At 40.8% G+C, this 15,556-nt stretch overlaps 4 protein-coding genes across 17 annotated transcripts in view; 3 read left to right on the forward strand and 1 right to left on the reverse strand.

Annotated features, from left to right (window-relative positions):
* Positions 1-12,120, reverse strand: part of Pax (Paxillin) — a 29,594-nt gene extending 17,474 nt beyond the window's left edge. The window contains exons 1-2 of one of the 4 annotated variants that reach the window (XM_064691600.1): positions 9,558-9,696; positions 5,546-5,656 (exon numbers count right to left, since the gene is read on the reverse strand). In XM_064691600.1, coding sequence (XP_064547670.1) covers positions 5,546-5,630 — 85 coding nt within the window. In that variant the 5' untranslated portion in view covers positions 5,631-5,656; positions 9,558-9,696. Of the gene's footprint in view, positions 1-1,863; positions 1,880-3,330; positions 3,356-5,545; positions 5,657-9,557; positions 9,697-11,651 lie in introns of those variants that run through there. The other 3 variants (XM_064691602.1, XM_064691603.1, XM_064691599.1) reach the window with 3 other exon arrangements.
* On the forward strand, positions 4,923-5,728 carry LOC135434879 (C-type lectin 37Db-like). Of its 6 annotated transcripts, none has more exons than XM_064691616.1 (2): positions 4,923-5,077; positions 5,126-5,728. In XM_064691616.1, exons 1-2 carry the CDS (start codon positions 4,942-4,944, stop codon positions 5,524-5,526), a joined length of 537 nt encoding a protein of 178 aa, XP_064547686.1. In that variant the 5' UTR covers positions 4,923-4,941; the 3' UTR covers positions 5,527-5,728. The 6 variants fall into 6 exon arrangements, with proteins under 6 accessions (XP_064547686.1, XP_064547687.1, XP_064547688.1 ...); XM_064691617.1 differs by having other exon boundaries at positions 4,923-5,059; XM_064691618.1 differs by having other exon boundaries at positions 4,923-5,053.
* LOC135434878 (uncharacterized) lies at positions 10,023-13,019 on the forward strand. 6 transcript variants are annotated; one of them, XM_064691610.1, is made up of 4 exons: positions 10,027-10,305; positions 10,403-10,692; positions 10,749-11,102; positions 12,245-13,019. In XM_064691610.1, the coding sequence occupies exon 4, from the start codon at positions 12,257-12,259 to the stop codon at positions 12,950-12,952; it is 696 nt and encodes a 231-aa protein (XP_064547680.1). In that variant the 5' UTR covers positions 10,027-10,305; positions 10,403-10,692; positions 10,749-11,102; positions 12,245-12,256; the 3' UTR covers positions 12,953-13,019. The 6 variants fall into 6 exon arrangements, with proteins under 6 accessions (XP_064547679.1, XP_064547680.1, XP_064547682.1 ...); XM_064691612.1 differs by having other exon boundaries at positions 10,749-10,933; XM_064691614.1 differs by having other exon boundaries at positions 10,755-11,102.
* A 140-nt stretch (positions 13,020-13,159) lies between these two features.
* On the forward strand, positions 13,160-15,211 carry RtcB (RtcB RNA ligase). The gene is made up of 2 exons (XM_064691607.1): positions 13,160-14,585; positions 14,642-15,211. Exons 1-2 carry the CDS (start codon positions 13,293-13,295, stop codon positions 14,867-14,869), a joined length of 1,521 nt encoding a protein of 506 aa, XP_064547677.1. The 5' UTR covers positions 13,160-13,292; the 3' UTR covers positions 14,870-15,211.
* The last annotated feature ends 345 nt before the right edge of the window (positions 15,212-15,556 follow it).

Raw genomic sequence — 15,556 nt, forward strand, 5'->3', positions numbered from 1 at the left:
AGTTGGAGGAAAATCTAAACGTTGCGCATTTTGATAGCTGTCGTAACTGTCACTCTTCCTCATTTGACCTACCCAAGCCAAGCGATAAAGGCGAATATAAGACAGAACACTGTCCAACACGAAACATGACAGGCAGCGATTAAGACATCAGTTTATGAACACCCAACAAAAAATCTAACAAATCATTAGTTTGTTTTTTTTTGTTGGCGTCGATTCTATCGGGGTTCAAAAGTTAGTGCCACCTGCAATTGGGCCAATGCCAGCATAGAGAAGGGAAAGTGCTAAGATCACTCAGATTGAGTGAAAATCTTGAGTTATGTAAAGCAAATAAGTGGGAAAAAAGTGTGACGGTTTTTTTATGGCAGCCGATTTATTGTGAATATAATAAAGGCGATAAAGGGGAGAGGGGAGAGGCACGTATCTGAGGCATCGGACGGATCGCTGAACGATGATCTATATATAAAAGACTTTTTCGGTTTTTGGAAAATATCAGGCAAATGGCAAATCGTTTCGCAATTTGCTTAAAAATAATTCGAAAGGAACCGATCCAAAAAAAAATGGGGCTTCGAACATGTGGTTGTCTCTGAGGAGTGTCTGTATGTATATATGGATTCTCAGTGTGCCCTGCCATATGGGTATTGGCTGTGTGTGGTGTTGGGGAGAGTGACTAAAAATAGAGCTGGCAGGGTTATCAGAGCGTCGCGCTTCAGTGGGTCAACGTCAAGACTGTGGGGCCAAGAGAATTATGATGCGAACTGTGTGGAAAGGAAATGACTCGGAAAGTGACATGAATCTTTTTTCGTTCGCTATGTTTTGACTGTGAATTATTGTTTTAAATGTCGCAACGGTATTAAGTTCAATTTCAAAGATCAGCTAAGTAAATCTCCATCCGCGTGATGATCTATAAAATAATATTCGGTCTTCGATACGACAGATTAAAGAGATAAAATATTTGTGTATATACGTTTTAGAATCAATTTATGAGAATTGGGTTTTGTTTTTCTTTGAATGGGCGCTACTCAGAAACGCCAACTGCAATATTTAAGATCATTTAAAAGCCATTAAATGCCAACGACAAAAATGCAGCGAAGATGACAATTTCAACTATTGGTTAACATTATCTTCAAATTGTTTTCATTAAAATGCAATTAAAGTCAATTAAAAGCCATCAAAGGAGCATCCAAAGAAAGAGAGAGAGAGAGAGAGAGAGAGACAAAAAGAGTGAGATCAATTAAAAGAGCATCGCTTCGAAGTTATTTGGATGCAGTTAATCAAAACAACAACGTTGGCTGCGCAGGGTAAGGACAGAGAGAGGGCGAGTTTCAATCAGTGGACATAGTAGGGGGAGTATTGACAGCTGCAGTCCGAATCAAATACGAAGACAAGACAGCTGTTATAACGGCGACCGACGCCTTGCACAATGCACTAAATGGAGAGCGAGTGTGCAGATCAAGAGAGTTCGTGGCCGAGAGAGAGAGAGCAAAGCGCGCAGAGCAGGTCAAGCAGCACGCGCGATTCCAATTGTTGTTATTGTGCTTGTTCATGTGTTTTTTAAACTTTTTTTTAACGTTTTGCTCTTGACTGCGCTGCTTCAACTGCTTCTTCTTCTTCATCGGAATCTGGCAATTGCTGTTGACATTGTTGTTACATATTTTTGCAGCTTGCGGCTGTCACTTTCGTTTTCATGTGATTCACGATTGTTGTTGTTAATATTGTTTGATGTTATTATTGTTGTTTTTTTTTGATCGAAATACGCAGCCTTTATTAAAATTCTATAGACACGCACACTGCCGCAAATAAGAATACAAAAAGCGAACTAAAACAGAAATACACAAACAATCGATCGACGATTTTTCAACGCACAGAGCGACGGTAACGGCGGCAGCAGAGCACCAAAAATTATTTTTCGCTCGGCAAAATCTTAAAAGCAACTGAACAAGATGCCCGACGAAAACCGTTGCTGAAGCTGAGGCTGTGAGACTAACAGCAGCAGCGCACACTGGTACAAAATTGAAAATCTAGTTTTCAAATATCAGCTGGTATTTGGTTGGTTCAAACTTTGGCGTGTAACATGGAATATTTATTTATTTCGATTTTTCAAAAGATATTTACATATATTCTGAGATTCAAACGAAGTTACAAAATATTTATATCAAATTGTAAAATGTTATAGTTATATTATGTATACAGAAGAAGAAAATATTAGATTGTTTTGTAATCGTTTCATAATATTTTCCTGCTCACAATTCTAAAGTATTAATATTTTAAGTAAATACATTACATTCGGATAATATGAATGCTTATAGTTTTTCGTTATTCGTTTTTTCGAAATTCCTGCATCATATTCTATATATGATTTCAGTGTGCAGCGCATAACTCACTCAAGAGAGGGTGGGAAAAGCCGCTCAAACTCAATTGAGCATGTGTTTGTGTGCATTTTTTGTTGGTGTTATTTCTGTTGCTGTTGATTACAACACATTTGCGCGTAGTTGTACAACAAAAGTGTTGAGTAAACGTTGCCATTTGTTGCCTGCCGCAGGCTGCGCGTTGTGGGCGTTTGTCGCAGAGGCGCCACCTGCCGACCAGAATTAGCAAACAAAATCTTGCGCACTTTTAGTGTTTGGATGAGTCACTTGACTTTGACCAAAACTAAAATTAGTATGCAGCAACAAAAACAAAACCAAAAACATCAGCAAACGACGAATGACAACAAATTAAAATTGTTTTTGTTGATTATTTCGTATTAATTTGACAGCGAGCGTTGTTTTTTGTTTTTGCTCTATAAATTGACGATGAGATCTACAATTGATTGCTCAGATTTCATATTCGCGTGCGGTTCAAAAAGGTTAACAAGTTGAAACTTAAATTGCCTCCAAGTGAAGTTCTCAACAAAGATTATCCAAATGGAACTTTTCGAACTGGTTCCGAAACTCTTCGACAAGTTTTGAAAGAACAGTTTCTCAAAGCTAACTTCCGGTCTGACAAGAATGCGCTGAATTTTAATCCCAAGTGTTGCATAAACATCTGGCAGGCTTGATTTGACTTTGCTTTATCAAGGCTTGTTGACTTAACATTGAATCAGCAGCTACCTTAGCAATTAAGTACGCTTACACAACACTAATACTAATACAGGTACGCACATGGATACATGTACACACACACACACACACATATATCGTGAACGCGAATATAGAACAGCAGCAGAAACTATGCGACGCCCACATTGAATGACGCCGAATGAATGGAATGATCTAATGAATGAACCGCGTCGTGAGGGTCGCCATAGTAAACCCCGCCCGCCGCCAGATTGACAAAGTTTTAGCAGCTTACCGATTTTCATGTTTTCTATTATTGCACTTGTTAGCGAAGAGAGCAAGATGAAACTCGCGCGGCGTCTAATTGCAAACTGAATTCAAAATATATTCAAATCAATGTCTGACACGTTGAGACTTCACTTTTGATGCAATCTCCGGCCAATGTTTACTTGTTTGTGCTCAGTGCTTTGTTGGGGAGGTACCGCCTAGCAGATACCCCGTAAACTATATAACTATACCCCGAATAAATATAAGTAGCACAGCGAGAAGCGTATTAGAGTTTCGGATAGCCTGCTGCCTACTGTTAAATGCATTTGCATGCTTTGCTGATACCCTCGTTTTTTAGTGTTTACGGGGTATAAGCAGCATATCCCAATCGGCGCAGTTGCAATAAATTGGGCGTGTTACGTCACAGGGTCTTGTTTGGGCTTAAATTGTTTACGCTGTGATTGCAAAGAGTTTTGTGCAAGAAGTACAACAACAAAACTTGATGTCTGTACGATTTGTTTAAAATTGTGCAAGGTAATTTTTTTTTTTTTTACCAATTATGACTTAACATCCCGCATGATCTAATGGCAAGAAACATCTATTTCTAAAAACATTTTAACGGTTTAGAGGATTAGTTTAGTAATGGAAATCAGCATTTAGTCAATATAGCCATGTCTGTCTACCCATCTGTCTGTCTGACTATGTAAGGTACATATAAACGAAATCTTATCAACATCGGATCTCCATATCATATAGATGTCATAGAATTATTATAGGGCAACATTTTATGTTTATCAACATATCTTCACCAAACTCAAAATATAATTTTTTGTAAATTATATAATATAATATTTTTATAATTTTTGTAATTTTGGAAAACTATTATTATAATATTTAAAACGTATTTTTCCTATCTTTTAGGCTTTTGTTTTACGTTTACGTTTTTGTTTTGGCCCAAGCCAAAAAGTATGCAACGTTATGCAAACGATTTGCGACTTCTTAAAACCAGATATAGATGGCGCTTACTACTTCGAAAAGTAATTAAGTTGAGAGATGCTTTATGTTTATATCTGTTCGCAAACTTGAAAAAAGAGTATATTGATTTCGAGCAATGCATAGTTTGTCTTGAAGCCTGACATGCTCACCTGTTCCCCTAAGTTCAAATTCTAAGGTTAGCTTTGGAAGACAGCAAACAAATAACCAAGACTTCAAGCTGTTAATGGACTTTGAATAGAGTATTACGTAGTCGGCAATGTGTCAACTTGTTTCGCCTTGTGCAGTGTTATCATATTTATATTTAGGAATAATCGTAAATGTGGGAAGCCCCGAAAATTGAAAAACTTATCGATCGATTCTTGTTGATAGCTGGGGGCAGGTACAGTGATCACCTGCTAACTAGAACGCTTTGCTCTAACAGAAGCTAATTGAATTTCTATAGGCCCTGTTTTGCGATACAACTAATAATAAATATATAATACATTTTGTGAAAAATTGTAAGTTCTGAAGTTTCTTATTTGCGAGCGACCACTGTATTTTACTGATTAAGCTTACTTGACTTTTTTATTATCAATATAACTATCATATTTGTTGACTTATCAACCAAAGCGAATGTAGAGACAGTCACAAATTGCCGCTCGACATGAAAATAAGTCTCAGATACTTGTTCCTGCTGTTATTGTGGGCTTTCGGCTACGAAGCTACGCCCATTGGCACGGGTACAGGCACAGGTACAGGTACAGGTACAGGTACAGGTACAGGCACGGGTACAGGTACAGGTATCCACATAATACCTACATCTAACAAAAAGCAAACTATTTCAACAGTTCTCGAGAAGCACACTGCGGAGAACTTCACTGCAATCGGCGACAAGTTCTACTACATTGAGGAATCGTCGCGAGTCAATTGGTTCCAGGCGGGCAACATTTGCCGCCAGCTCGGCGGCTTTCTGGTGAACCTGGAGCGTGAGGAGGAGCTGCAGGCGCTTAGCCCACATCTGCATCCGTCGAAGAGCTACTGGCTGTCGCTCTATGACCTGGGCGAACCGGGCGTATACGCATCACAGGCCACCGGCGAAGATGCCCTGTTCCTCCGCTGGTCCGCCGGCCAGCCGGACAACATTGGAGGCGTGGAGCACTGCGTGGAGCTCTGGCTGTCGGGCAACACATTTCAAATGAACGATGCGCAATGCGAGCTGGCCTTTCATTTTGTATGTGAGTCGGGTTAGTCGGCTTGGGAATACTTACAGCCCGGCTGGATGCCCTTGCTGCGCACCGTGCGATAGGGTTGTCGCGCTCCGGGATCGATTTTTCCATACATTGTTCTATCCATTTTTTAAAAAACACTTTGATATTTAGCTGCATTTAAAAAAGTCAATTAAAAATCGATTGGAAATAAATCTGCTGCAAATGCAGCTCGACTCCTTTCAAGTCTTCCGCTGCATTTTTTGCTGATTTATTTAGAAAGCTTTTTGTGGCGAGCGTGTTTTTTCCCCAGACGACGTGTTTTTTTTTTTAAAATTTTTATTTATAAGCACATTTTTATTTTTGGCCGTCGCCTGTCATTCGGTATCCGTTTGTCTGTCATAGTTTTGTCCCAGAACCCACCCCTCCCTCTCCCCCTCCCTCCCTCGCATCCCCTACCATGACATCGTCTTAATGATACAAATTTGTGACTGGGGTGAGCTCTTGTGGCATGGATTCAAATAGAACATTGCCAAGATTATTATTATTAAACATTCATATTTCCTGCTTTGCATTTAATGATTATTCATGAGACAGAATCAAACGCAATCTAAAAATCTATATATACTTTATAAGAGTCGAAAACTAGAGTTGATTTTAGGCAAAAGGAGAAATGGATTAAGTCTGGCAAATAACTCATTAATGTATACTAATGAATAATGTTTGAGTTAATTCTCTTAGAGTCATCAGCTGACAATTTCTTTTCGATTTAAAATAGAATAGTGATTCTTAAGGGATTCCCTTGTGGAATCCAAAGTAGCCCAAAGTCATGCGGAACAATAATAAATATGAAAGCTAACAAAGTGGTTGATTTAAAGTCGAGCGCCGGATTGAGTGTGTGGGATTCCCGAAAATGCAATCATAGCTGATATATGAGACACTGGCAATTTATGACAATCACCCACGGACGACATGTGGACATTGGGATCATGGTGATCCGAGTGCCAGATTTATGAACCATAAAGATACCAAATGAATATACAGAGCTAACATGTGTCTAAACAAATAACGACACATTGGAAAAGGTAACAAATAATAAAACATAAATTAGAGATCTAAAAAAACGCCGAACGCAGCAGCAGGTTTATATTCTCTCGTTGTTGTTGTTGTTGTTGGAATGGATGCTGGCATCGGGGAATCAAGGTTGCCAAATTACGTCAACACCATGATCGAGAACTAAAAATAAAAGTTCTCGCAAATCAAAGGCGACGTTTTTTTTGCCCCAACCAAGCAGCGCAGCAAATTCAGCTAAAGGCAAAAAATTAGATGAAAACCGAAAAACATTTCCGCACTGCAATGCCAAAAAGGTAGCCGAGAATCTCCACTGGGCTCCCCGGGAGCCCGTGCACGCTTTTCCAGGTCTCGCAGGGCACGTCGCGATGACGTCGATCGGCAACAGAGAAACAAGAGAAAAACAAACAAACGATTGTGTTTGCCAGTTCTAAATTTAAAAGTCAAAGGCGCGATATATATTCGCATCGACTTGTTGAGGTATTATAGCTATGTCTCGCAATGTGTAACGCTTGGAGGCAGGCATCTCCGAATCCATGGAGTATATATACTATCGATCAGCCCCAACCAAGCCGTATCGATATCTATCTATTAATCTATCTCTTTCTCTGCAAATTAGTCTCTCAGAGTAGAAGGCGGACAGATCAGACCACTATATCATTTAGTTATAAAATCCCATTAATGTCGAACTACAATATCATATAGTTCCCATAGAAATGATGAGACGAAGAGTAGACAATTATCTTTTATCTTTTCGCGACCTCTAAACTATTTCTGGCAATTATGAGCTAGGAGCTAGGAATACTATATGGCTATATGGAAACAATCTTAAAATCCCATTATTGTCGAACTACTCTATCATTTAGTTCCCATAGAAATTATAAATCGATGGGTAAACCATTTTCTTCTTCAACTCCTAAACTTAGCCTGGCAATTATGAGCTAGCTAGGACTACTATATACATATAGCTATATGGAAGGGTGTTAACTCTTCGACTTGCCGAAATATTATTTTCTATTCTTTTTTTTTGGCGCAGGAAATTCCAAGCAGCCTGGCGGCCAGTGCTCGATGGACTTGGACTCTTGTTGACCGACGCCTCGAACGAACGCTAGATCTCTCTATAAATATTTGAATATTTTATTGGTAAGTACATAAAAGTTGTTTGTAAAGGCGTCTGGCTGACCTTGCCGCAGGCGCCAAAGGTGAAAACGCAGAGCTGCGTATACGAAAATTAACATCCACGTGGGTGATCTATTCCGGCCTTTCTACGACCCGTAAATACATTCATTTAATGTCACTATAAAAAAGTTTATATTTTGACCAACATTTTTGTGTATGGACAATTCTGCAATTCCGAATAACATAAACTATTACGGCATAGACATGAAGCAGCAGGTCCCAAAAAACCTAACAGGATATTATTTATTACAGTAGACTAATTTCCGAATATTTGAAAACCGCCATTTATACTAAAAATAGTGCAACTAATGTTTTATTCCAAAATTCAGCTCATAAAAATAATTATTTCCCATTATATTTTGTTCACTTTGAGGATTTATGGCTCGAACATCCCTAGCATGAAGCCTGCAGATAAAGTCTCTCTGAGCGCGAGACAGAGAGCTGGGAACTTCTCCCTTCGTTGAGCACAAAAACAAACGCACACTAATTGAAATTTTATGAGTCGGCACTTGGAGATAAGAATCTGTTAGCTGATTGAAAACGAGAACTTGCTCTACTCGTACTACGCTAACAAATTGAACGATGAACTCATTGCAACACAGACGGCGAGTGTGGATGGTGGAAGGGGGCTTGGGGGCGGGAGAGGTGCTAATTTCTCTTCTTTTTCGTTCAGTTTTTCGAACAAACATTTGATCTGCGACTTTGGAGTGGAAGCCCGTTTGTTGCCCCTTAACGCATGCGTGTGGGCGAAGCCCTCGATCCGAGGGCGGGGCCCCAGAAGGGGCTGCATAGACAGAAGGGCGGAGGCGACTGTTTGACTAATTGAAATTCGTTTGGCGGCTAATCGAGAACAATTCTCATAAGTGCACTTCGTGGATGCAATGCTGGATGAGCCACAATTTCAATAAACATTTCTGTTCATTTATTCAATTCATCAATATTACAATAGTTGAGGCACTTTCGTAATGCGAGAAACTTTGTTTACTTTATATTCCAAGTGGTTGAAATACGTGTGTAAAATGTCGTATATTCATAATTGCCCTTTCAATTGTTATTGTTGTTAGTTTGTATACCCTAGCAGAGGATATTAGCATTACAGACATCTCCGACCCTATTAAAATACATATACACATATTAACGAAACTATCTTTCAGTTATTATCTTTCATAACATTTATGCGTAGGAATAAGTGTATTATATAACTGTTGTATCGTTACAAAATAACGCTTTCATGATTAAGTTCGGCAAGGGTATTTAATGTTTGGCATTCCGATTATGTTTTTGGTTCTCTTTAGTTTTCAGTCAGAGGCCTGATCAAACCGAATTTCCCTCTTCAACGCCCACGAGTTAGTCTCAATTTTGAATACTGTTATAATCCGCTTGTCGGGGACGTCTAAAATTAATGGCGCTACCAAAATTTCACTGCTCTTGTCACATTTGGGCGTATTTCTCGTTTTTCATCTTGTTCTTGATTAAGTTGTTTATTCGATTTAAAAAATAGCTTCTTAATTAGTGTAAATTAAAATTCTAAAAGCGCTGCAAAGCTTTTAGCGAAATGTTTTTCGGATTTGGGTTGTGACAGTGAAGAACATTAATCTATTGGCCAAAAATATTTGCGCCCCTTCTTTGTTGGACTCTTGATGTGTTTGTTGTGTGTTATCAGTTGGCCTACTGAAATGCCTCTCTTATCGCAGCTTTGGTTTATCTCAGTAATACTTTAATTTTATTATCTTTATTTAACCACAAATAGTACATTTTATCTACTTCAGCCTAGGTAAACAATTTTCCCACGCTACACGCTACCTGCCACAGTCGCAAAACCCACCGATTTTTCATTGACTTTTTGTGCTGTTCGAATATCTTGCAGCGTATTTTGATTCACATTGAGCACTTGATCGATTGATTAATTTGTTGGCGGCACTCTTTTTGCTGTTATCGATTGCTCGATTCCACGGTAATTCACTGGACACCGTGTTTAATATGTATGTTTATTTGTTTTTTTATGAACTTTTGACTCCACTTTGTCCAAATTCCTCATATTTTGTTATTCTTCATTATGGACGCCAAATCTGAGTGAGACCGAATGAGAAGCGCACATCGCGTCGCGTCGCGTCGCGTCGTGTCTAAGCAAAAGCGTCGCAAACGACTGAAATAGAACTTGGCGCTTGTGCACGCTAACGGAACATGAAATGGAACCTCAAACGCAGCAGCGATGGAGCTCCATTCAAAGCAAACGCAACGCTGCTCTCACGAGTGCCGCGCGCAGCTACACAGAGAGTCCGTGAAGAGCAAAAGAGAGAATAAACAAACGAAAAGTTGCTCATTTCATTTGTCTCGCTTGGCGGTTTGTTGCTCCTCTCGCTCTGCCAGCGTCCGTCTGGCTGCGGTTGCTGCAAGTCGTGATGATGAGGTTGTGTCGCAGCGACAGCAACGAAGCCGCAAAGCGAAAGCCGCAAGTGAGAGGCATACGGCAAAATAAGGAATTAGCAACAAAGCAGACAAACGAAGATTGTCAAACGCTTTGCACTCACAGTGGATTAAAGAGCATTCGAACACAAATGTACTCAAACACGGTGTGTGAAAACAAACGTAGAATCTTGACAACTGATCTGTGACCTGTCATTGTCTCTAATAATAAATACTATAATATTATACGGCTTCTATTTTTAGTTCATGTCTATGTCAACTAAGCTAGTGTTTTTGTACTTTAACGCGATCAACAAAAACATTATTCTAATTCCACTGTGATCTCCACTGTGATGAGTTGCAATATCATGTATAAGCATCATCGAGCAGACACATCAACAGCTTTGCTGCACACGCAACACGACTCCGGACGTTGCGTGTGCCAAGTGGGCAGCCTCTCTGACGGGTGTAATCAATAAAGTGGGCACACTTCACTCAGAATACAGACTAGACAGAGACCTTTCATAAACGGAGTGTGTGCTTTCATTTTGCGGGTAAGTGCACCACTGTGCGTGGGCAGAGCGCAGTCAGCTGCATTTAAACTTTAAAGTTCCAGCGAGCTGTCAACTTATTCGATTTTCTTCACAATGAGTATGAGTGGCCTTTACTCAACTCTTAGGAATGTTTCCACTCGTGTGTGTGTGTATGTGTGTGTGTGTGTGTTTATCAAAAGACATTTACAACAAGCGCAACAGGCAGTAAACTGCCGAGAAATTGTGTCATAAAGAAAATAAAGTAAGAAGTAAGAATAGCAACAACAAGGGCAGCTGCGAACAAGACGATACACGAACTTCTGCTGATGATGACTAAAAGTGTGTGTGTGGAAATAAAAACAAACAAATAAATGGCGAGCCCAGTTAAAAACTGAACCGACCCAACGAACTCAGATCATTTACAATACCAGGTATTGAAGCAAAAGCCTACACTCAATATTAATCATTTTAAAGTGTGAATGATGCAGCGTCGGCAGCGACGCTCAGTTGCTGATTTCCAGGAATGTGTATAAATCATAAATTCACGAAAAATTCGCAATTGCGAGGATACAAAGTATAAGCTGCGATAAGATTAGTGTTCTATATACATACATACATATATGCTTACGAATGTCCATTAATACATAAACTTACAAATTTGTATTCATACACGTATGCACATATTTGTTGATAGATAGGAGATTTGGTACAATAGGTACAGTGGGCTAATCATGCAACAAGATTAACCAATTAGACTAGCAAAACCAGATAAAGACTTATTTCGAGCTGTCAGAGAAATTCAAATTATTTAAACGCCATCTACCGGCCATGTATGCAACTACTAAAAAGGTTGGAATGCTAATTAGCTATGTATGCTCATGCCGCCAACGAGAATTGACCTTGAAGTAGTAGGAGCAGCAGCAACAAATACAGGGTGTCAGTACAGCCGGAAGTATTTGTGTATGGTGGTCCGCACTCACCTAAATCATCCATTGCGCTGTTTCCCTTGCCTTGCTGTTGTTCTAGTTCAGGTAATATGTACGCCTCTCTCTGTGTGTGTTGCTTGTGTGATGAAATCTCCAATTGGGCTAAGCGAATAACACAGACTTTTCACAAGTGCCACGCCTTATACAGACAGTAATCAGTAATCATATATATATAACGTATACTTCCAATTGAAATATTTAAGGTCAGGCGCAAACGTAGTTAATTGACTTAAGTTTTTGATCCACGCAAACAGTTTTTTCCTGTACCGCGACGACGCGACAACAACAATAACAAACACACCGCAGTTTAGAGTCGACAACGACTGGTCGAAGTTTTATCCGTCGCGTTCGCGTTTGGAATTGAAAATATTTTTGCTGAAATGGCAGTGAGCGCTGCTCGCGAGTGTCGCGTAAGTTGGAGACGAGTTTTATATGATTCACTTTAATTTTGGAGCGGCGTCGACCACAAACACGTAGACAGCGCAGACATAAACAGTACATACACACGCACACACACGCTCGAACAGCTGACTGGCTATCGATAACCTGCGCGCCATATTTAAATTGTTTTAAATTGCTCGTTTCAGTCACCATCCACTATGGAAACATATTCCACATCGTTGCTGGTCTTAAACGATGATTGCTTGGACAATATATTCCAGTATCTTACATTGGAGGAGTTAATACTGCTTTTTGGAAAAGTTCATCCCGTCATCGATGATGCCATCGATCGGCAGCTGCACAGATTTCGCCACTTTGAGTTTAGCATGCGTTTTCCCCCTCAATATGACGCAAACCAGTTACTAGCACTTGGCCGGCACCTGCAGAGTATCAACATTAATGTGGGCTATTCCGTACGCTCGGACAGTGTGCTGGCCCTGCTGCAACCCCTGTGTGTGGGCGCAGAGGAGGGGGCACGTCTTAGGGCACTCAAAATACAACATGCCAACATTACAAGCGACTATATAAAAGTGATTTCGCTGGTGGCTCCCTTGCTACTCGAATTGGATCTCAGCCGTTGCGACGTGCAGGAACCAAGTCAGTTGACGCTGCTTTTACGGTCAGCAACGAAATTAAAGACGCTGGCTCTTTCCAATAGGGATGCGGCTGGACTGGAGCCATCGGTGCTTAGTCGAATGCACCTCCTTAAAGTGAATTGGTTGGTGGGAACAGAATTGTTTGATGTCGCATCGGTCAACCAAAAGTATCCATTCTTAAGCATTATTGTATACCAGAGCAATCATGTAGACGTTTACGGACCACCTGTTGCTAGAAACATTGGATATTTTCACTAATTTTTCGATTAAGTGTATTAATTTTAAAATATTTAATTAAAAATAGTTACATTTGTTGAAAAATTGAGACGGGTTATCGATTGCATTAAAATTATGACAGGCTCAATAAATTGTGGTGGGTGTTCGATAACATTGATAACATTAACATAAAATTTTATGAAAATGTTAACTTTTGTGGGTGCCCCCAGCTGTTGGTGCTATAGACTTAAGTGTCATTTACCGGCAAATTGCAGCTGCATTGCAAATTCTGGCGAAATAGTTGTAAATTGTGCAATATAAACTTAAAAACAATCAACTTACGAAATAGATTTAACAAAACGTTCCGTACGTACTACTGAAAATGGTCGTCCGACCCTATGTCGAGGAGCTGAAGTATCTGGAGAAGATAAATGACCACTGCTGGCGCATCAAGAAGGGCTTTCAGCCCAACATGAACGTAGAAGGTGTCTTCTACGTCAACAGCCGCCTGGAGAAGCTCATGCTGGAGGAACTGAAAAACTCGTGCCGCCCCGGAGCCGTTGGTGGCTTTTTGCCAGGCGTCAAGCAAATTGCAAATGTGGCCGCGTTGCCGGGAATTGTGGGCCGCTCAATTGGACTGCCGGACATACACTCGGGCTATGGTTTTGCCATTGGCAACATGGCTGCTTTTGATATGGATGACCCGCTGTCAGTGGTCAGCCCCGGTGGCGTCGGTTTCGACATCAATTGTGGCGTGCGTCTGCTACGCACCAATCTTTACGAGAAGGATGTGCAGCCGGTTAAGGAGCAGCTGGCTCAATCGCTATTCGATCATATACCAGTGGGAGTAGGATCCAAAGGCATTATACCAATGAATGCCCGCGATCTGGAGGAAGCACTTGAGATGGGCATGGACTGGTCGTTGCGCGAGGGCTATGTGTGGGCAGAGGACAAAGAGCATTGCGAGGAGTATGGTCGAATGCTCAGCGCCGATCCGGCCAAGGTCAGCATGCGCGCCAAGAAACGTGGCCTACCCCAGCTGGGCACCCTGGGCGCTGGCAATCACTATGCCGAGATTCAAGTGGTGGACGAAATCTATGACAAGTGGAGTGCCTCCAAAATGGGCATAGAAGAGAAGGGCCAGGTGGTCGTCATGATACACTCGGGCAGTCGCGGCTTCGGTCATCAGGTGGCCACTGACGCCCTAGTGCAGATGGAGAAGGCCATGAAGCGCGACAAGATCGAAACCAACGATCGCCAATTGGCCTGTGCCCGCATCAACTCCGTCGAGGGCCAGGATTATTTAAAGGCTATGGCTGCGGCGGCCAATTTTGCATGGGTAAATCGCAGTTCGATGACCTTCCTCACACGTCAGGCCTTTGCCAAGATGTTTAACACAACGCCGGATGATCTGGACATGCACGTCATCTACGATGTTTCGCACAACATTGCCAAGGTGGAGAATCACATTGTCGACGGCAGGGAGCGAAAGCTGCTGGTACATCGCAAGGGCTCCACGCGCGCCTTCCCGCCACACCATCCATTAATACCCGTCGACTACCAGTTAACCGGGCAACCGGTACTAGTCGGCGGCACAATGGGCACCTGCAGCTACGTCCTAACCGGCACCGAGCGCGGCATGCAGGAGACCTTTGGCAGCACCTGCCACGGCGCGGTACGTACATCAGAATTCCAATAATAAATAATACTAAATATTATTACTTGTAACAGGGTCGCGCTCTATCACGCGCCAAGTCGCGTCGTAATTTGGACTACAAGGAGGTACTGGATAAACTGGAGCAAATGGGCATTGCCATACGCGTAGCTAGTCCAAAACTAGTCATGGAGGAAGCACCCGAGGCGTACAAGGATGTCACCGACGTCGTGGACACCTGCCACGCGGCAGGCATCAGCAAGAAGTGCATTAAAATGCGACCCATTGCAGTTATCAAAGGCTGAATCCCCCACTACCTTTTATTATTATATGGAAACACGTGCTTGATATTAAATCGATGGAATATACCTTATCGAGAATTTATTCTTATACCGTTGATTCTTCAAATAGGGGAAGACGAAATAATATAGATGCGAGAGACAGATTCATATCAGGCGAGTCAATTTAACCCTGCTCAGCTCTCTGTTTGTATACATTAATCTGAGAGATCTTTCCTAGCGATATTTTTTAAACTTTTTTAATGATTAAGCCATTATTGACTTACGTATGTAAGTTTTTAGAAAGACTTCGAAAATCCTAAAAAATTTATATTGACCGAATAAATTATACTTAAAATATTATTGAAATTCGTGCTAGTGAAATTTCTTTATTTCAAATAAAATTTTCATAATTTTCGTTTTAAAACGATGTTAAAAAAAAAAGACACAATAGGCAAATGTTCAAAAACCCTTTGATATCGATTTTAATAAATCAAAGTTAAAGTACATTAAAAGAATGTTTATTATATTTATTATATTTTATTTGGATATCTTGGATATTAATAAACATTTTCAATGCGAATCTCTTTAACATAATTTTCTGTCTGCTTGCAGCCGTGTGCCTAACATAGTTTTCGTTCATAACATAACATTTGTTTACATTTTCAACAGCGCACTAGTTCCGTGAACTCATCTTCTGCTCACCAAGTCATT

Source organism: Drosophila montana, unplaced genomic scaffold (assembly GCF_035044405.1).
Source record: "Drosophila montana isolate Dmon_TW-CO22-7 unplaced genomic scaffold, ASM3504440v1 contig_3440_1, whole genome shotgun sequence".
NCBI lineage: Eukaryota > Metazoa > Arthropoda > Insecta > Diptera > Drosophilidae > Drosophila > Drosophila montana.